The sequence below is a fragment of the Schistocerca piceifrons genome, chromosome 3 (assembly GCF_021461385.2).
Source record: "Schistocerca piceifrons isolate TAMUIC-IGC-003096 chromosome 3, iqSchPice1.1, whole genome shotgun sequence".
Lineage (NCBI taxonomy): Eukaryota > Metazoa > Arthropoda > Insecta > Orthoptera > Acrididae > Schistocerca > Schistocerca piceifrons.
In genome coordinates, this window is record NC_060140.1 from 317204125 (window position 1) to 317222290 (window position 18166).

At 36.5% G+C, this 18166-nt stretch overlaps 1 protein-coding gene across 2 annotated transcripts in view; it reads right to left on the bottom strand.

Annotated features, from left to right (window-relative positions):
- The window catches only part of LOC124790139, a 302687-nt gene that overhangs the window by 69226 nt on the left and 215295 nt on the right, over positions 1 to 18166 (bottom strand). Inside the window, exons 1-2 of one of the 2 annotated variants that reach the window (XM_047257726.1) lie at positions 16244 to 16255; positions 15914 to 16008 (exon numbers count right to left, since the gene is read on the bottom strand). In XM_047257726.1, the coding sequence (XP_047113682.1) occupies positions 15914 to 15971 (58 nt within the window). In that variant the 5' untranslated portion in view covers positions 15972 to 16008; positions 16244 to 16255. Of the gene's footprint in view, positions 1 to 15913; positions 16009 to 16243; positions 16256 to 18166 lie in introns of those variants that run through there. The other variant, XM_047257725.1, reaches the window with a different exon arrangement.

Here is an 18166-nt window from a genome sequence, read left to right on the forward strand (position 1 = left end):
TATAGGGCAGTCATGCAGCTAAGTCCTATGTACACGTGCCAGCATTTTGTATAAATGCAGGGCCTTGCAGTAGTACCTTCTGTCGTAAAATTCAGGAGAGGATGACTGCCTAGTTTATTTATTTATTTACATGTCAAGTTCCGTACACTCTCACCCCTATCGCGCGATAACACAAAACAAGCTGCCCTTCTTTGCACTTTTTCGATGTTCTCTGCCAATCCTACCTGGTAAGGATCCCATACTGTGCAGCAATATTCAAGCAGAAGACGGACAAGTGTAATGTAGACTGTCTCTTTAGTGGGTTTGTCACATCTTCTAAGTGTTCTACCAACAAAGCACAGTCTTTGTTTTGCCTTCCTCACAATATTATCTATGTGGTCTTTCCAATTTAAGTTGTCGTAATTGCAATTCCTAGGTATTTAGTCAAATTTACAGCCCTTAGATTTGTGAGATTTATTGTATAAACAAAATTTATCGGATTTCAACAATACAACATAAGAATCAGCTTAATTTTTCACAGAAGGAGTAACCCATGAGGTAATTCTTCAGTTTTGATTTGAAAGCACATAGATTACTGTTAAGATTTTTGAATTCTTGTGGTAGCTTATTGCAAATGAATGCAGCAGTATACTGCATACCTTTCTGTACAAGAGTTAAGGAAGTCCGATCCAAATACAGGTATGATTTCTGCCGTGTAATAACTAAGTGAAAGCTGCTTATTCTTGGGAATAAGCTGACATTGAACAGGGGTCGACAAGAGATTCGCAAACTTACACCACTTATTGCCAAAAATATCCTTTTAGAATGGAAAGTTACCCCAAAATATAATACCATACGACATAAGTGAATGAAAATAGGCAAAATAGACTAATTTTTGTGTCGAATGATCACTTACTTCAGATAGCACTCGAACAGGATGTAGTTGTCAAACCGAAATATCAGAACAGGACGTTATCATTTAGCTGCAAGCCTCAAATACTCATTACACTGGAAGAACTCCAAAATACACTTCAGATCAGGTTTTAGTTTTAGAACACATCCTTGAGAGTATTCTCCTGCAAACTTAGTATTCTGACAAGTGTTTCACAATTCAGATTTTCATTAATGTCATTTGCTGTTACCAATATCATTCTTTCCTAAGTAAAAGATGTCTGTCCAAAGCACAAACATAATACAAGGACCAAAAAGCACTTATACAAATGCTTTACGGGCTTAAATTAGCATAGAGAGTAATCTGATACGAAATTTCCTGGCAGATTAAAACTGTGTGCTGCACCAACACTCAAACTTAAGACCTGTGACTTTAGCGGGCAAGTGCTCTAATTGACTGAGCTGAGCATGACTCACTAACTGACCTCATAACTTTACTTCCATCAGTAACTCATCTCCTATCACCCATATATGGTTACACATGTATCAAAGAAACTGCCAGAGTATATTAAATGTGTTAATGATTATGCGGTGACGAAATAAAAAAACTATGCTGACGGTGTTTCGTGTGCTGCAATGCGGGCTGTGAACATCGCAAGATGCTGAAACATTGTAGGTATGTTCACTAATCGGTGCGCTCATGGAGTATACTGAAAAAAAGTAACAGTTCTGCTTTCTGAAGGAATCAGTTGATGGGACACATTCTGAAACATCGAGGGATCACCAATTTAGTACTGGAGGGAAGTGTGGGGGTGAAAATTGTAAGAGGAAACCAAGAGATGAAAACAGTAAGCAGGTTCAAAAGGATGTCGCTTGCAGTAATTATTAGGAGATAAAGAGGCTTGCACAGGTTAGAGCAGTGTAGAGAACTGCATTATACCAGTCTTCAGACTGAAACCAGCATAAGCAGCAGCAGCAACACTCTGAGATCATGTAATGCTCCAGACTGATAAATACTGTGAAATAAGTAATTAAAGTTCTTTCGATAATGTACTAACTTTCTTACTCTCCAAACAGACTTCAAAATGCTACTGCTAAGAGAACCAGAGATATGATCACTATCAATATTAGTTAGTTTCTAACACAAGTTCTTTTCTGTTTTGCGTTCTTTCTTAGATGCCCGTATAAGTGAAGTTCTTGTTTTTTCCTTATAGAGGTTTAGAAGTGGCTTCTCCAATAGACAAAGGGGAAACTCCAGGCCTAGAAGATATGACCCTCAACTCAGCAAGTTTAACAAAAAGAAGGGAAACTGGGTAAGGTACATATTTGCATTCTATAATGAATTATAATGTGCAATAATTACTTCTAAACAGTAAATATGTACAGTGATAACTTAGTTTAGGTAACGTATTAGCATCCTTCATTTGTGTGTTCAGTATTTTGCTTACTGTATTCAAAATCACATCTTTTACCTCTCAAAAATTAAAAAAAAAAAGGCCTTTGGAGTATCCCTAGAGCATTCAAAGCTTCTGTAGAAAGAAAACTTTTTCCTCATCAAAGCACTCATTTTTCCTGACATGTCTTTGGATGTGTCAACACAATCTTCTCCGAAAACGAGCATGATTTTGACAACCCCTACAAAGTCTTCAAATACGGTCACTAACATGCTTGTCTAATGAGAAACAAGTGTGGACCATACCTTGCTGAAACAGCCAACTCTAGCACAATTTTCTTCCCACTTATGCCTATTTAAGAACCTTTTTCTACACAACTCTTCAAGGTAATGTTGATTACACCAACCACACTCTTCTAGAGAATCTTTTGGCACACAAAATGATCTTGTGATAATATTTAAAAATGTGTACGATACCCTGAGCAAAGGGTGGTGGTATTGGCAAGTAAAGAAATGAATTTCACTTCACTTACAGAGGTGGAAGATCAGTTGGTCCCACGGTAGGAAAAACGACTCTAACTTCCAGATATTTTATGGGTGTGAACATTGGGGACCTTGGCTATTGTTCACTTACTCAAATTCAACTGTACATATGAAAATATGGACAATTTGTGGGGCATTACAAATTCATGCCGTAAGACATGTAGGTGAGATATCAGCTGATTTATGAAGCCCACTGCAACTTTGGGGAGCTTCTTTTGCCAACCCTACAATAGGTACCCACACACTACCTCCACGCCCTATTTCCATCAAAAGTGATCATCAGCTGGATGTGGGTGATATTGGGTGTGTGGTTAAGACAGAGTCCTGGTGCTCACTGCCCGTTTCATCTACTACCTGTACCACTCTCAGCCAAGAGCATTACTGAATTTACGAGAAGCCACTACTGGAGGTTTTCCATAGGCTAATGCTACTGCAGATCACTTAAATTGTGTCCACCATGGCGGTCATCATAATACTGTGCTAAAAAGAACCAATGGCAACTTATAACACAAAGCTATATTTCCATATTTTCTTCTTATAAGCAGAACTCCCTCAAATATAACCTCGAGTCTTCTTTGCCAACATTTTGTTCCATGTGAATGGTGAACCTGATGTTGCAGTGTGTTTTGTTCAGATATCACAGGAATTTGCAGTGTGTTTTGCTCAGATATAACAGGAATTTCATCATTTCAGTTATTACTTTGGAGAAAAGTTAAGTGCCTTGCATCACTTCAAAACACTGTTTGACCACTCTCATACAATACAATACACGAAAGTGAATAAAAATAAATAGTTTTCAAAAATTTATTAAGAAAATACAACCCTACTACTAGAGAGACAGAACAAACAGTCTTATGATATACTACTAACAGTAAGTGAGGTTTTTTTGTGATAAATATAGAATAACTTACTATTCAGGCTGATATATTCCTTGAGGTCGACACAAAATTAAGTTTAGCTATGAAAAATTAACTATAGAGTAATCAGAGATGTCTGACTTAATGGCAGGAATCTCATTTTACATGACCATACACAGATACAAATGGCAGTCAGGATCTGGGTGCAGTTGGTAACATTAGTAGTACGCAAATGTGTGTTCTGTGGGCACAACAAAGCAATTCGCTTGTGCTGTGCTACTCAGTTATGAAATCACTTTGGACACGTATATTGTATGTGCGATGATGTTATGTGCCATTAATGTGGGCATGACAGTTCTGAATACATAAAGTATTCTTACAATATTTGCGAATTTAAATTAAAGTTGTGCATGCATGCCATTCTTCCTTCTTATACAAGCTGTAAGTATACAATAACTGACTGAAGAAGCTGAAAAGTTTGTAGAACTAGATTGAGAACTGACAGTGTATCAGGTAAAGAATAATGTTTCTATTAACAAAGTAATACACAAACAAGTATTTTATAAATACAAGTAATACAAATAATTCATTTGCTAGTAACCAAATATTCAGCAAAAATAACTGTCCAAAAGGCAAAAAATTCAGATGGAACACTGATATTCTCTATTCTCAACATAAATGCCACTAACACAAATAACAAGTAAAAATATTATGGAACAAAGGAGGAGGTAATGTGTGACAGCCAAAAATTCAAAAGGCTGCCAACATATGCAACACATAGTTATCACGGGAAGAAATACAGTTTTATTAAATGGGTATGTAATAGCTGCAACCCATTGATAATGTGAAACAAAAACCAGAGCACCAGTGGCAGTGCATGTAAAGATATGGATGAAATCCTCTTGTCATTCCATGTGCAACAGAAAATAGGAACAAGAAAACAATAACTTGTACATGCCAGACATTCATCACCAAGAACTGAAGATTACTGATGGACAGAAAAGGAACAGGCACCTGCAGGCTCACCCAAAAAAGCAGTGTTGCATGTGGTGATGTGTGCGCATGCAAAGAGACACCGGTATGCTGACATTATTTAATATTAGTTTTGAATCTGCATTATGTGCATGAATGTAGGTTCCGGTGGGAGTTTGGTTGTGAATTGGTGAACCCAAGAAACATGAATAAGAACTCTTAGTTGTGGTGGTGTACTGATCTGCAGTGTAGCCAGACGTTTATGTTACATTCACAGTACACAGTCTGGTTTGAGCTGGCAAAAGAGCATTGAAGACTTCATTAAACCCTTCTCACATAACCAGCTCTAAAAAAAAAGAAGCTATGTCTATGAAGAAGGAACCTTTACAGAAAAATCTGAGGTACTGAAAGATGCTGCCCACATTTCAGCGGAAAGATAGCACCATCTTCAGAAACATATTTAAAAAGGAAAAACTGAATGTTATGAAAGGGGCATGCAGACGTTACTGGTCTGACACTTTGTTTCAAAATAGTGAGTCCTTTTGTATGCTGGTTTAGTTTCTTACATGTGAAGCTCAAACCACAATAAATGAAATGGGGAAAATAAGAAATAAATTATACACATCTGTTTCCAAACTGCCTGGACACTTACAAATTGTAGAATACAATAAAGAAATTCCACTGAGATTTCAACAGGCTCTCTTATCCTGCGTACAACATTATTTTAAGAAGAACCGATTTATAGAAAATACAGTTTTTAAATTCTGGAGATATAAGTGGTATCTGTCTTAAGATGCCTGAACTTCTTGTGTCATATTTCTAAAACCATTACTGCACAAACTTTATTAGCACTAGTCATAAATATGCTCAGTTGGTGGCTCAGATTATACTGTAGTGGACGGAAGTAATTGGCTGCTGTGCAATTTTATGACAATAACAAAAAATATATGTACTACTCATTAAATATGGTGCATCACAAAGGTCTGCACTAGTGGCCACCTCATTTGTGGATGATACTACCTGGAATTAATATTGTTGCAATACTAATCAGGTACTGATCAGATGGAATATAGTTGAAAATACTTCAAATTTTGTAAAATGAAATTCATGCAGTATAAATGAAATAAAACATTTGTATTAATTTTCTAAAACAGATAATGTAATACAGACATTAACACAAACATCAATAAAGCATAAGTTCCACTCTTGAACAGTGCTCCAGTCTAACACTTAAGGTCTCTCAATTTTGTTACATAATAAGAAAAGTGAAGTCCATTCTCTTTGATATGGGCAATGGAACTTACTGTATGATAACATTGTAGCCTATCTTATGGAGTGAAAATGAATTGTGAGGTGATTGTTGATGTTCTGACGACAAGACTAAAAGTTGAGGCAAGGCTCCTCTTTAATGCATCATACGTAATACTCACAAGTTAAATTCAGTAATAATAGTATATTGGACTGATCCATGATACAGTAGGATGTAAAGCAAAATGTTAAAAATAAGATCAAACTGAGCTGTCAATTTTAATGGTGGGTATTTCAGTCTTTGACAACCCTGTTAATGACTGGCACCAAGGTCTCAATTCTACACGAAGTACAAAACAAATCACTGACAAAAATTAATTACATTATGAATTTCTATTTAGGAATTTTATTTCTGTAGATTTTCACTCCAATCGCTGGAACAACTGGTTGTCAATAACTGGAGCATCTCATTCCAGGTATGGGTGGCAATAGAAATTACAAGTCTGAATAAATGACAATAGTCACAGAAGCTGCCCAGGAAGGTATTCCAATAGCTAAGGCAAATTGTATTACATGGTAGGCAGCAAAATTTTCAGATTGCTTAACTTCAGTCTTCTTGTTATACTCCCTGAAGACGAAGAAAACATTTTAATCCAGTGGCTTTTGTCAACTGCAAAGTGCACTAACCAGTAACAAAAGAAATACTGCTGTTCAGTGTATATCAAATAACAAAAAATGAAAAGGCAAAATTCATATCTTACTGGAAGACCAGGCAGAAAACCATATGCATCATTTACAAAAAGACAACCAAAACTTCACAGCCTCTAATGAAAATGTAACTAGGCAACAAAACTGAACAGTATATGAAGGAAGCAAAATAAAGGTGTTTTGGAAACATCAAATGACCAAAATTGTTTTCCATTGAGATGAAAGGGCTATGAACTTTGTTTACAAAACAAGAACAATTTACAGTGAAAATTTGTTCACATTGTTTTGTAAAATTACAGGTGCTCCAGATTAAGTAGTAAGTACAATGGAAATGCCTGTAAGTATTCACTGGCAATGTGTTACTTAATGAGAATCCTGAACACTTCTGGTATAAGTAGTATCTGAAAAATTATACACTTCACCTATGTGAAGTACATGTGTTATTCTCTTGGACACATCAAGCATCTTTTTATTGGAGGATCATGAAAGGAGAGAAAAAAAAACGGCACAAACCAAACTTTGTATGAACTGCAACTACCACTCTCTTCCACATAATGAATTATTTGTAACTGCTGCACAGCTCAGTGGAGATGTAGCTCAAAAACCCATCCTCTTCACAAATTAAACTAGCTTCTATCAATAGATTTAAAGTTTCTGAACTATGAAATATGTATATATTGTTAATTAAGGTAAGGATGAGTTACTCAGCAATCCACTAAGATGTATAAAAAAGGTGGGTATGTAAGGGAGTTAATTACAGTAAAAGCAAACAACATGAATCATACAGAGTTTCTGCAGCCTATAAGCATATGCTTTAACCTAAGCCAATTGGAAAGACAATGTAGAAATACTTCATTATTAATTTACTTTACATGTAACTAATTATATGATTCTATACTCACAAAAGCATTTAATTCTTCATATGCCCAACATCACATAGCATATCAGTTTTAAACAAAAGATTCAATGAACAACTATATACAATACAATAAGAAATGTATTGCTTTTTCAGTTGTCTGTACAGCATATACACAGCCTCAATAAAACTTCCATACACAGATACTATTTTGACAGGTGGAAGCAATATTGTATATCAGGGAGGAGGAAAACAACTTTAAACAAACCAACTGAATAACAACTCAAAAATATCTACATAACTATCTGAATAGGCAGCCCTGTACATTAAGATCATAGAAAAAAAATTCCAATGAACACTTCAAGATAATACAGTACAAGAACTGTCACTTCTCTGTAAAAAGTATGGTACAATTTTAAAGACACTTGCATCAAATATTTTGCCCAACTGCCTCTGTGGAATTATAATTTACAGTAGCCTACATTACAAGGTGCATCATAAAAATGTAACCAAATTTAGACACATTGCTCTATTGCCTCTCAAAAAGAACTATCTGAAGGGTCTGGGACTCCGACATAAGCCATCCTCAGCAAAGAACACCTATTAATAAAAATCAAGGTCAAGGCATTCTTGCTTCCTATTACTTGACAGTAACAGTTTAGAGGGCATGGGAAGTAAGCATACGGGTGGTGCAACTTTTTAACAAAATTTCCTAAACGATTAATTTAGAGGATGGGCATCAGTTCACAATTGCATACAAACTTCAAGGTAAACTATCACTACATGCATATCCTAACAGCATAAAAATGGCAGTTGTATGTGTAATGACATTTTGTATACATTTCTGCTGTATACAGCTAATCTTACTGTCAGCCTATGAAAAACACACTAACGAAATCCATATTAACTGAGAATCAACCAATAACTTTCTATCTGGCACGTTCTTTCCTTGACTGACATATATATACATTTGTCCCATGTCCTCAGATGAAACCACCTCTGTTGTTTGACTGCCGCTGTTCATTCTCTCACTACTGCTGTCTTCGTTCAATCCTCGGAACACTGGGACAAGACGGAGGGTTGTATTACAAAAGAAACCAATTGCTTTGGTTGGTAAACTAGTATTATAGTTTTTGTGTGTGTGTCTTGCACGAAGTCTGTACCTTTTGATGCAGAATCACTGATCCATCAGTTCTAACCAGTCTTCGCGGTTAATCTCTTGATAATGTTACTATCTATTTAGGGCATAACAATGCCTGTTCTCTTCGGCTTCGCAACAATCATTATTATTACTTTCATTGTTGTTATTAGATTCGCCGTCAATGACGTTCTTGTACACCGAACGTAAGACACACGTATAACGCTTACTGCCGGGTGCCAGATAGACTACATTTATCAGCATCACACTTGCTCCCGGTAATTCTCGCATAAACACAATATTCTCTTCACTTTCCAACTTCGAAATGTACTTGCAGACAGCGGTTGTGGCAATAGTTTCATTATGAGGTAGTAAGAACATTTTGGTTGGCGTTTTGTGTTTCCTTCCCGAAAACTAATAAAAATGTTCCATTATCCAGTCTTCAAATCTTCTAGCAACGTTATTAATGCCACTGCACATGCAATTGCGAGCATGTCAAAACACAACGAGTTAAAATTTCATAGAGTGGCTATAGGTCCGCCATGTTTGAAGCAAATTGAAGTTCTGTCCGCCACGTTTTCTTTAGTCAAGGCATTCGTCTGCTGTGTCCCGCCCCTTTGTAACTGCGTTTGACTTACTTGAAATAGCCCATACTAGCTTTATTTTTTCTAAAACAAGCAATAGACAGCAGTGATTTCCGTGTACACTGACACCAAAAAGGGATGTTTTTGTCGAAATATGGCTAAACTTTTCGATGTAGATAACACTACAAGACAACTCAAATAAGTCTGTCCATCCACTATAACGTTACTTGTTGCCCATAAATTAATGCAATGAGCAGGTACCACCAGAATATTACGGTGCAACTTCTAAACATGCTGTGGTTAACTATTAGAAACAGTAACGGGCGCAGAAATGCGATATTTTTGTCGCTATTTCAAAGTAAACAGTCAAAGCCTCAAAAACCAGTACACTGTGGACGAGAATATGATTTGAAATATGTGTTACAAGTACTTAACACAAGCATAGTAATTCAATAATAATAATAATCTACAGGGAAAGTAAAATAATTTATTTACATTTAATTTTTACAATGTTTTAACTGACATTCGTATTTTTTCAGTCTTTTCGCTGACCTTTAAATAAAATAATCTTCGTGTATAGTTGTCTCACAACTTTACCTCTCTGCTCAGATGATTTTGATTTGCATAAGTGATTTATTCGACATACAAAATGATGTTTGAACAGCAGTTTTATCAGTTTAACATAATGGGTCTCTTCACCAAATTCAGCTTCTGTAAAAAGATGTTCATTGTTTATAAATAAGGAGCCTCTCACCAATTGCAACACTTCTGTCTGGAACCTCAACAAAACGTTTTTCTGACATTTCAGGATTATGTCCTCATTATTTCTGACACCCTTCTCAGCAACATTACAAAGTTTAACAACATCATTAGCTGGATTGATTAAACTGGTTTTCACATCTTTCACTGCAATCAATCCAGTTCTTTTAGCCTCAATACAAGCAAAAATAACTTCTAAGCAGTCAGTACAGTTAATTTTGTTTGTCACCTGTCTCAGTATACTTCCAGCTATGTACTCAATGACATATTCTGAGTACATACTCAGTGAGGCATAATCTGGCACATAATCATGGTCTACAGCTTCAGGGCTTACCTTAGCAAAAGGAAGTGATGGAATGGTAGCAGGAGGTGGCATACTAGTATTTGATTCTTGGCAATTGCCATTTTGAGAACCTTCTATCTGTGCAATTAAGCATTTCCTGTATGCTGATCTAAACTGCACAGCATTTGGGTTATTTCTGTTTCCTCCTCTACTACGAATGCTGGAGAAAAATAATTCCAAGTTAACTTGACTTGTTCTAGGGGTCAAAATATAATTGAGCTCTGCATTTTCTTTCCAAACATACAATTCTGCAATTTGCCTCATGCTCATTAAATTCAGCGTAAGTCCATACAACGGCATTTTTCTGTTAGACAGAATAACAGGACTTCCGTCAGAAAGCTTTAAAGACTTGAAATACTTAATGTATTCATTGATCCTTTTCCAGACTGTGTCTCCGTTTCCTCTGAAAATTGGTGCCTTAGTGCCCTTGCTCATTGTGTGACAAGAATTTAATAAATCAAAGGCACTGTCTAACATTTTGATATATTTAACTGTTGCCTCACACCCATAAGATTCTTTAATGCCTAGATCTTTGCAGCACAACATGGCATTTGCAACAGAATTGCTAAGGGTTTGTGCTGCCGAAGCCACTTTCATTTTTTGAGTATGGTACAGAATGTGCTGCCTCCTAAGTTTGTTTGCAGCATGCAAACCTTCCCTTTCATGCAAGTCCACAAACTTTTTAAAATATTCCCATTTAATTATGTTATCACTGCCTGAAATGGTACCATACAACAAAAAAAATTTTTCTGCAAGTAAATTACGTGCCAGCTTTAGCATGTGAGCTGTGTCAAACATGCAAAATACCCTCATATCATTATCTGAAGGGTGGGGAAACCAACACTGCGCTCCCTGCTCATCGCATCTGATCCCTAAATTTGCCATTAAAGATCTATTTGTGGCAGTACCATCGCAAACCACAGTGTCTTCAAGTTTTCGGAGATACTGTTGTACCAAATTTAGCTTTACAGTAGAAGATAGGGAGTGAGCTAAACAATAACCCACAGGAATTTTCCAATTTCTGTTTAGCGCTGTGACCATGAACACAAGAGCCTCTTTTGCTGCCTCGCTATCATCACTTTCTATACCACCCTCCCCAAAATCAACATAGCCTCTTATTTTTTCCCCATCCCAAACAAGGTCCTTCTTAATAGCCATCTCATCAAACATCAATGTTGCAAAAATTTGGGTTGTGCTATTTTCAACTTCAGAGGCAATTTTAGTGAAACCCTCCTCAGTAAAACTTGGATGGCCACCCACTGACATTGTCCAACGGCGAAGCGTTCTTGAGTGTGGTAATTTCAAAATTTTCGTAAGTAGCTGTATGCCTTGACAGAATAAAAGTTTAGGGTCAGGGCAAATTTCCTTATTTGCTGAGAATAATGGCATACTTTAGCACTGCACTGAAGTTCCAATAGCTCCTTCAACAAACGAACTACATGTTCACTGTTTAACATATCAGAAACTGAACTACACAGCCTTCTTCTCAAACCAGCAACTAAAGTCTGTAACTGCACTATTCTTCTTTTGTGTCGTACACTAAGTTGCTTCATTTGCTTTATCCGCTTCTTTAGTCGCACATTCTCTGCTCGTACTCTGTTATATTGTGTTTTCAACTTCTTAGGGCTTCGTAGACAGTAATTGTGGTCAGCAGAAACAGATGTGGGTCCGACAGGCACTGAAAGAATGCAGTTACATCATAAGTTTATAACAGAGTTACACCATAAGATTATAATAGAAAGTATGTAATTCAAAGTAATAAGAACACCGAGTAAAATTAAATTATTGACTTACTTTGTGCTAATGATGTCACTGTAACAGCACTATCTTGAAAATTGTCAAAAGATCGCTTTCTGGGTTGTGGTCGTAATACTTTATCTTGCTTTTGTAAATGTGGTGGAAAGTTAAAGACAGTAGGTACTGCTTTTGACAAAAGGCGCCTCTGGACATTTGTGTGGTACATATATTTCTCTTCAAAATGAGCTGAACAGTGGTAACTGGCTGTAGTAGGAAACCAGTTTTCTCGCTTCATATTTATAACCCATCTTTTTGTAATTTCCTTATCTTTTAAAGGAAATCTGTAATCAACGATAAATAAATTACTTTCCCGCATTTGTCTTAAGCATAATTACAGTTCCAATGCAAATGACTCTTTAATAAACATTAAAAAACGTGTGTCGTATTTCGGTACTAATATACTTACTTATAATATGAAATATTTGTTGTTTTATCGCTGCGATTTGTGCAGTTGAACGCTGAACACACTGCAGGCATGTTGACTTTATATTTTGTAACAAAAAAGTCAACTAGAAAAGTTAAATATTGCAGTAATATCACAACAGCTGACACACTTCCAACACAAACAACAGTAACGCTCTCCTAATGTTTTGACTAAGGAGAACATGGCGGCAGAGCTAGCGTTGGTTGCCGCTAGGAGCGCTGTAACTAGTATCTCAGCCACTCTATGAAATTTTAACTCGTTGTCAAAACACAAACAATTCAGCGAATCTGCAACGAGTTACAGTCTCAAAGCCTCTCCACTTCTCCAGACTGACAAACATGATAGCCGACGAGATGGTATCGATATTGCTGGTAGCAATCGTACCAGGCAAAGCAATTCATTTTGCGTTAAATAGAATCATGCTTTTACTATGTACAATAATTTATCATTCCTGATGGGCTTATTTCACGAAATCTTTTTATGAGATATAGCATCACAGTTGTTAACAACTTCGAAAGGAAAGTCCCAGAGTGTAACGAATAATACACAATGGCCGTCACGTTACAACGCCGTCACCTAGGTGTATTCACACTGGCATGTCAAGCCAATTCAACTCCCGTGATTTCAGTTCCCTCAGCTGTCCTCAACTTCCTTATCGCGGGAATTGCGATCTTCGTAAGCTGATTTTCAACTATTCTTAAGTGTGAATTGCACACATACAATGTGATAGCTTATATAAGTGGATGCTGGAGTCCACATTTGTACGAAAATGATATTTATTGATTTGCTGCTTGCATGGATATATTGCATATTAGAGAAGTAAGACAGAAGTGCAAAACAACACAAAAAAGTGTGTGGGACCGAAAAATGTCATTAAGTGGTACAGAAGGGCAATTTCACACACTATACAAGGAGCTCGAGGAATTTGCAGTTTATATTTTAGAAAGTTAAGGCAACAGATTTTTAATTTGTTGCATCAAACTGCACCAGGAATTGCTAAAAGGGGTACAGTCACTACAAATCTTCGAATTTCGGAAACGGCTTTTCGCTGTCGAGTTTACATGTTAAGGTCTGAAGCGGATTTGCTAGCCCAGTTAAATATGGCATGTGGAAGACATCTGATCCGGTTTCTGATTCAGTCAACACAATCGTTATTTCCCTTCACTTAAATATTACAGGTAGACAGCTTCATGGTCATTCTAATATTTCTGCTTCTCCTTCACTTCACAATAAAAACCATATTAACCGAATATTCTGAAAACAAGATGTATCTTGATAGCCCAGGCATGTTTCAAAACCGTTTACGTATTGGAAAATTGTCAGCTAGAAGCGGATTTCCAGAATAGTGTTTGAAATCTTTATATGACCACCCAGAAGCGATATTGGGAAATTGATTTACGAAATCCAGGTTTGGGAGCCCCTTGCAAACACCGTGAGTGCTATGAGCTGCCATCACACACCATGAAAAACTGGTTTGTGTAATGTTTCGTTGTTTGCCCAATGTAATTTATTGTATAATAGTCATATCTCCCTCAATGCCTTTCCTTCAAGATTTATAGGTTTCCCTTACGTCTTGTATTTTTAATACATCAAGTGCCTTATTTGGACTGGGGTTAGCTAGTGATACCACGTAAATATTGATCATTGAAGTTGGCAAAACTCTCTCACACACAATCTAGAGAGCTTTTTACCAATAAATATGCCTGCCACAAACATATATGTATATAAACAATTTCGAGTATTTGAATATTTCAGGCCATTCTTTTACGTAGTACTACAAATACCAGTTAACATACAAATAAATTCCAGCTACTAATCAAACTGATTTCACCCACAGTACTTTTTTCACTTCTAGTTGCAGCCATATTGCAAATCACTTCATTGTAAAATATAAAATATCGTACCGCTACACATAAAAATCCACTTTATAAATCTAGTAGAGGGCAAGTAATTTAGTGCACTGATGTTGTGAACTTCAGACTGCTGGCTCACTACTTCAATTAATCTTTTGTCATTTATTATAATGTTTAACAAAAGAAATAATGAAGTGAAACAATTTGTAGCAAATAATAAACAAAAATGTTGATAATAACAACAATAACCACAAAGAAACGAAGTATGGAGGTCTTGCATGGCTTTGTATCTGGTGGAAATGAGCATGGGGGGTCATGTGATCAACAACAGACAGATAATGTCAGACTTCAAGACCATCAGGATGGCCACTGTGGAGTGTGGATGCTGCCATTTGAAATGCATTGCAGAATGTTTCGATGTGACAGGATGTGATATGATGTGATAGCCAGAGTGAATTAATCTCAATTCATCTAGTATTAAGAGGTGTATATGCCCTAAGAATTATATGAAATAACACTAGTGAAATATTATGAGAAAAATTAAATCAATCATGACATTTCACATTTAACATTATATTTTTCTCAGAAAAGATCAACGTTGCCATCTAAAGGCCAATTTACACTGGCTGTCACGTCATGTCATGTCACGCAAAACATTCTCCAATGCATTTCACATAGTGGTATATGCACTGGCCATCCCGTCTTGTCACATCACATCATGTCAAGGATTCTCTGGAAGAACGTTTTGATGGCTGACATCGTGTGTTTGTTGTTGATAAGGTGACCCCACAAGCTCATTTCGTTCAGAGACACAGCCATGCGCACATCTCCATATTTGTTTTATTTGTGGTTTTTGTTATTAATATAACTTGTTTTTGTTCATTATTGATGATGAATTGTTTCATTTCATTATTTCTTTTGTTGAAATTTATAATTAATGATGAAAGATTAATTGAAGCAGTGAGGCAGCAGTCTGAATTTTGTGACATCAGTGTACTCAATTAGTTGCCCTGTACTACATTTATAAAGCGGATTTTTATACTCACCAGTATGTTATTTAATATTTTGCAGTGAAATGCATTGCAATATGGCTGCAACTTGTAGTGAGAAAAGTACTGTGGGTAAAATCAGTTTGATTAGTAAGTGGAATTTATTTGTATTTGGACAGGCAATTGTTGTGCTACATAAAAGAATGTGTACAAAGAAGGGGAGCATGAATTGTAGCAGGTTTTCTTGAAGATAGATGAAACTATCCCATGAAAGTGTATTTAGAATGGTTCTAGAACCGTCTCTAAGCGATGAATCTGGGTACACGCTACAACTCGCTACCTATCACACCCAAAGAGATTAAACTGACAACATAATGCACAGAGGAGTAAGCAATAATTCTTCCTGTACTCTACACGTGAAAGAAACGGGGAAAAGCACAAGTAACTGGTTGAACTGTTTAAAGAGCCATATAACTGAATGAAAGGACTTTTCTTATGTTCACACATTGCAATTAATTAGTAAATATCTCAAATCTCTTACAATGAATTTGGAGTGTTTTAAGTACAGTACATACTCACCTCCAAAAAAGCAGAAGACCAGGAAGGAGAGGAGAGGGCTGCTCTTTTGAGACTTCATTGTGGATCAGTTCAACATCTCAGGAAAAAAAATAATCCTGAAAAAGGGAAAGAACAATTAAGAAAACAATATGAAGTGTTTGATTTATTTATAGCGACATTTGGGTGTTGAGTGTAATCATGTGTCATGTCACACAGCATTGTATAAAAATGAAAGAGACAGTACTCTATATATAAATTTGAAGGTGATGTGCTAACAAGACTGTGTTTCAGTTCAAGAAAACTTTCAGTAGCATCAAATTCTTAAGCAGTATAAGTGTTCGCCATTCTGACAGTTAGTTTACCTCCAATCTATGGTCCTATTGGAGGTATTGTCTGTTCATTGCTTCTCTCAGTTCTGTGGAGTCGGTTATTTGTGCCTGGGAAGCATTGTAGAGTCTTTGCCTGAAGACTTTTGATTTCCTCTTATTTTAAACAACAGAAGTCCCAGTCCAGTATATAGTTTTAATCTTCCAGGAAGTTTTGTATCAGTGTGCACTCCACTGCAGAGTGAAAATTCATTCTGGAATGAAACTCTTTCTTTTATCCAGTATCGTATAGAGAGCTACCGAGTGAAATCCAAACTTAAGAGAAACTTTTCTTTGTGTTCTCAGAGCAGTGCCATATGTCAAAGACATTAAGATCAGAAAGGTAGGAGCCAAACCTTCAATTCTGCAATATGATTTCAATATAATTTTCACCCACTAAACAATCAAATAAAGAACCAACAATTCGATTTTGTGTTTGCTATCAACTGTTGCCTCAATGTCTGGTTGCATTTGTCAACTGAGGTAATGCAATGATCGTTGTGTTGATGAGTCTGCAAGATCCAGAAGTATCTATTTTACTCAGAAGATAGTCCCAATGGAGTCATGGACCCTCATCTCTTATGTCTCTTGTCTGTTAAAGGCAAAGTACAGCAGCTGCGCCTTTTCTGCATTACAATAAATAGCGCTATAGCAGAGGAGAGATTTGCTAAAATTTTAGTTTCTCTGGTGTCACTACTAAATTTCTACTGAGACACAACAGGATTTTTTTCTCATTGTGGATTGATTTTTGGATACTGTTGTGTCAGATGCAGAATAAATGAGAACTGAACATACTTCTTTATGCACCTGATGATGAATACACATGTCACGACCATAAAGTCCTAGGTAAAGGAACAAGGAGGTAAATCCACAGTAGTTTCCCATTCTAGTTGATGTAACATGTGACCTACACAAAGTTCCAGCATGAGGAAGCTTACAGTTACTCTAACATGAATTATGTTCAACAAGATGAAATCTTTATATTTATTTGTTATAATATTTAGCATAACTTATCTTCCATTACATATTACCCATACTTCTACAGTGAAACACAATTTTCAGTTAACTCAGTATGTGCTCTGTAATTGATTTATCGAGTACGTTATCTCTTTACAGTCATGTAAGCTATTTTTGAACTCTGTACAATTTGACACGTTCCATATGCTTTCGATTCACTCGGTACCTGGATTTATGGAACATGAAATAGGTAAATAAATAAATACTCATAAATATGTGCTGCCATTTTTGGCAGGAGAGATTACGCCAGCAAATCTCATGCTATGCATATCTCTACCTGCGACATTGTTTCGTTACAAGTGTTATTTAAGCCTGCATGGCGAATATCGACTTGAGCCCTTCGATCAATGTTATTCAAGAAGGAAGAAAGATTAGGATTTAATATTCTATCGCCGACGAGGTCGCTGCAGATGAATTACAACGGAAAACGTGTGAAGGGAAATCAGCCATCTTTTCCCAGCATTTGGCTTCAGCGATTTATGGACACGCTAGGAAATTAAATCTGGATGCAAGGGTGGTAGGATTTGAATGCTGTTTTTCTGAACATGAGGCTATTGTTTTACCACTGAGCCACCATTCTCTGTCTTCGCTGCTGTAGATTCCAAGGCAGCGATAAGGGGATGTACACAGTCTGAACAGACAGCACCACTGTGCTGGAACTTCGGATTTACTTTTGCTATATGCATATGCAAAAGCGTGCTACCTTCTTTATGTGTTTCCATTACACTTCAAAGTCTTCCTCTGGTCTTAATGGATTAGGTGCTGTATTTTCTGTCTTCACAAACGCCCATTTTCTCGTAGCCTTTTCTTCAACAACGCTAATTTTAAAAGACTTATGTTATCCATCCTGTATATACATCCATGTCACTAGTTACAGCATAATTCTAATTTG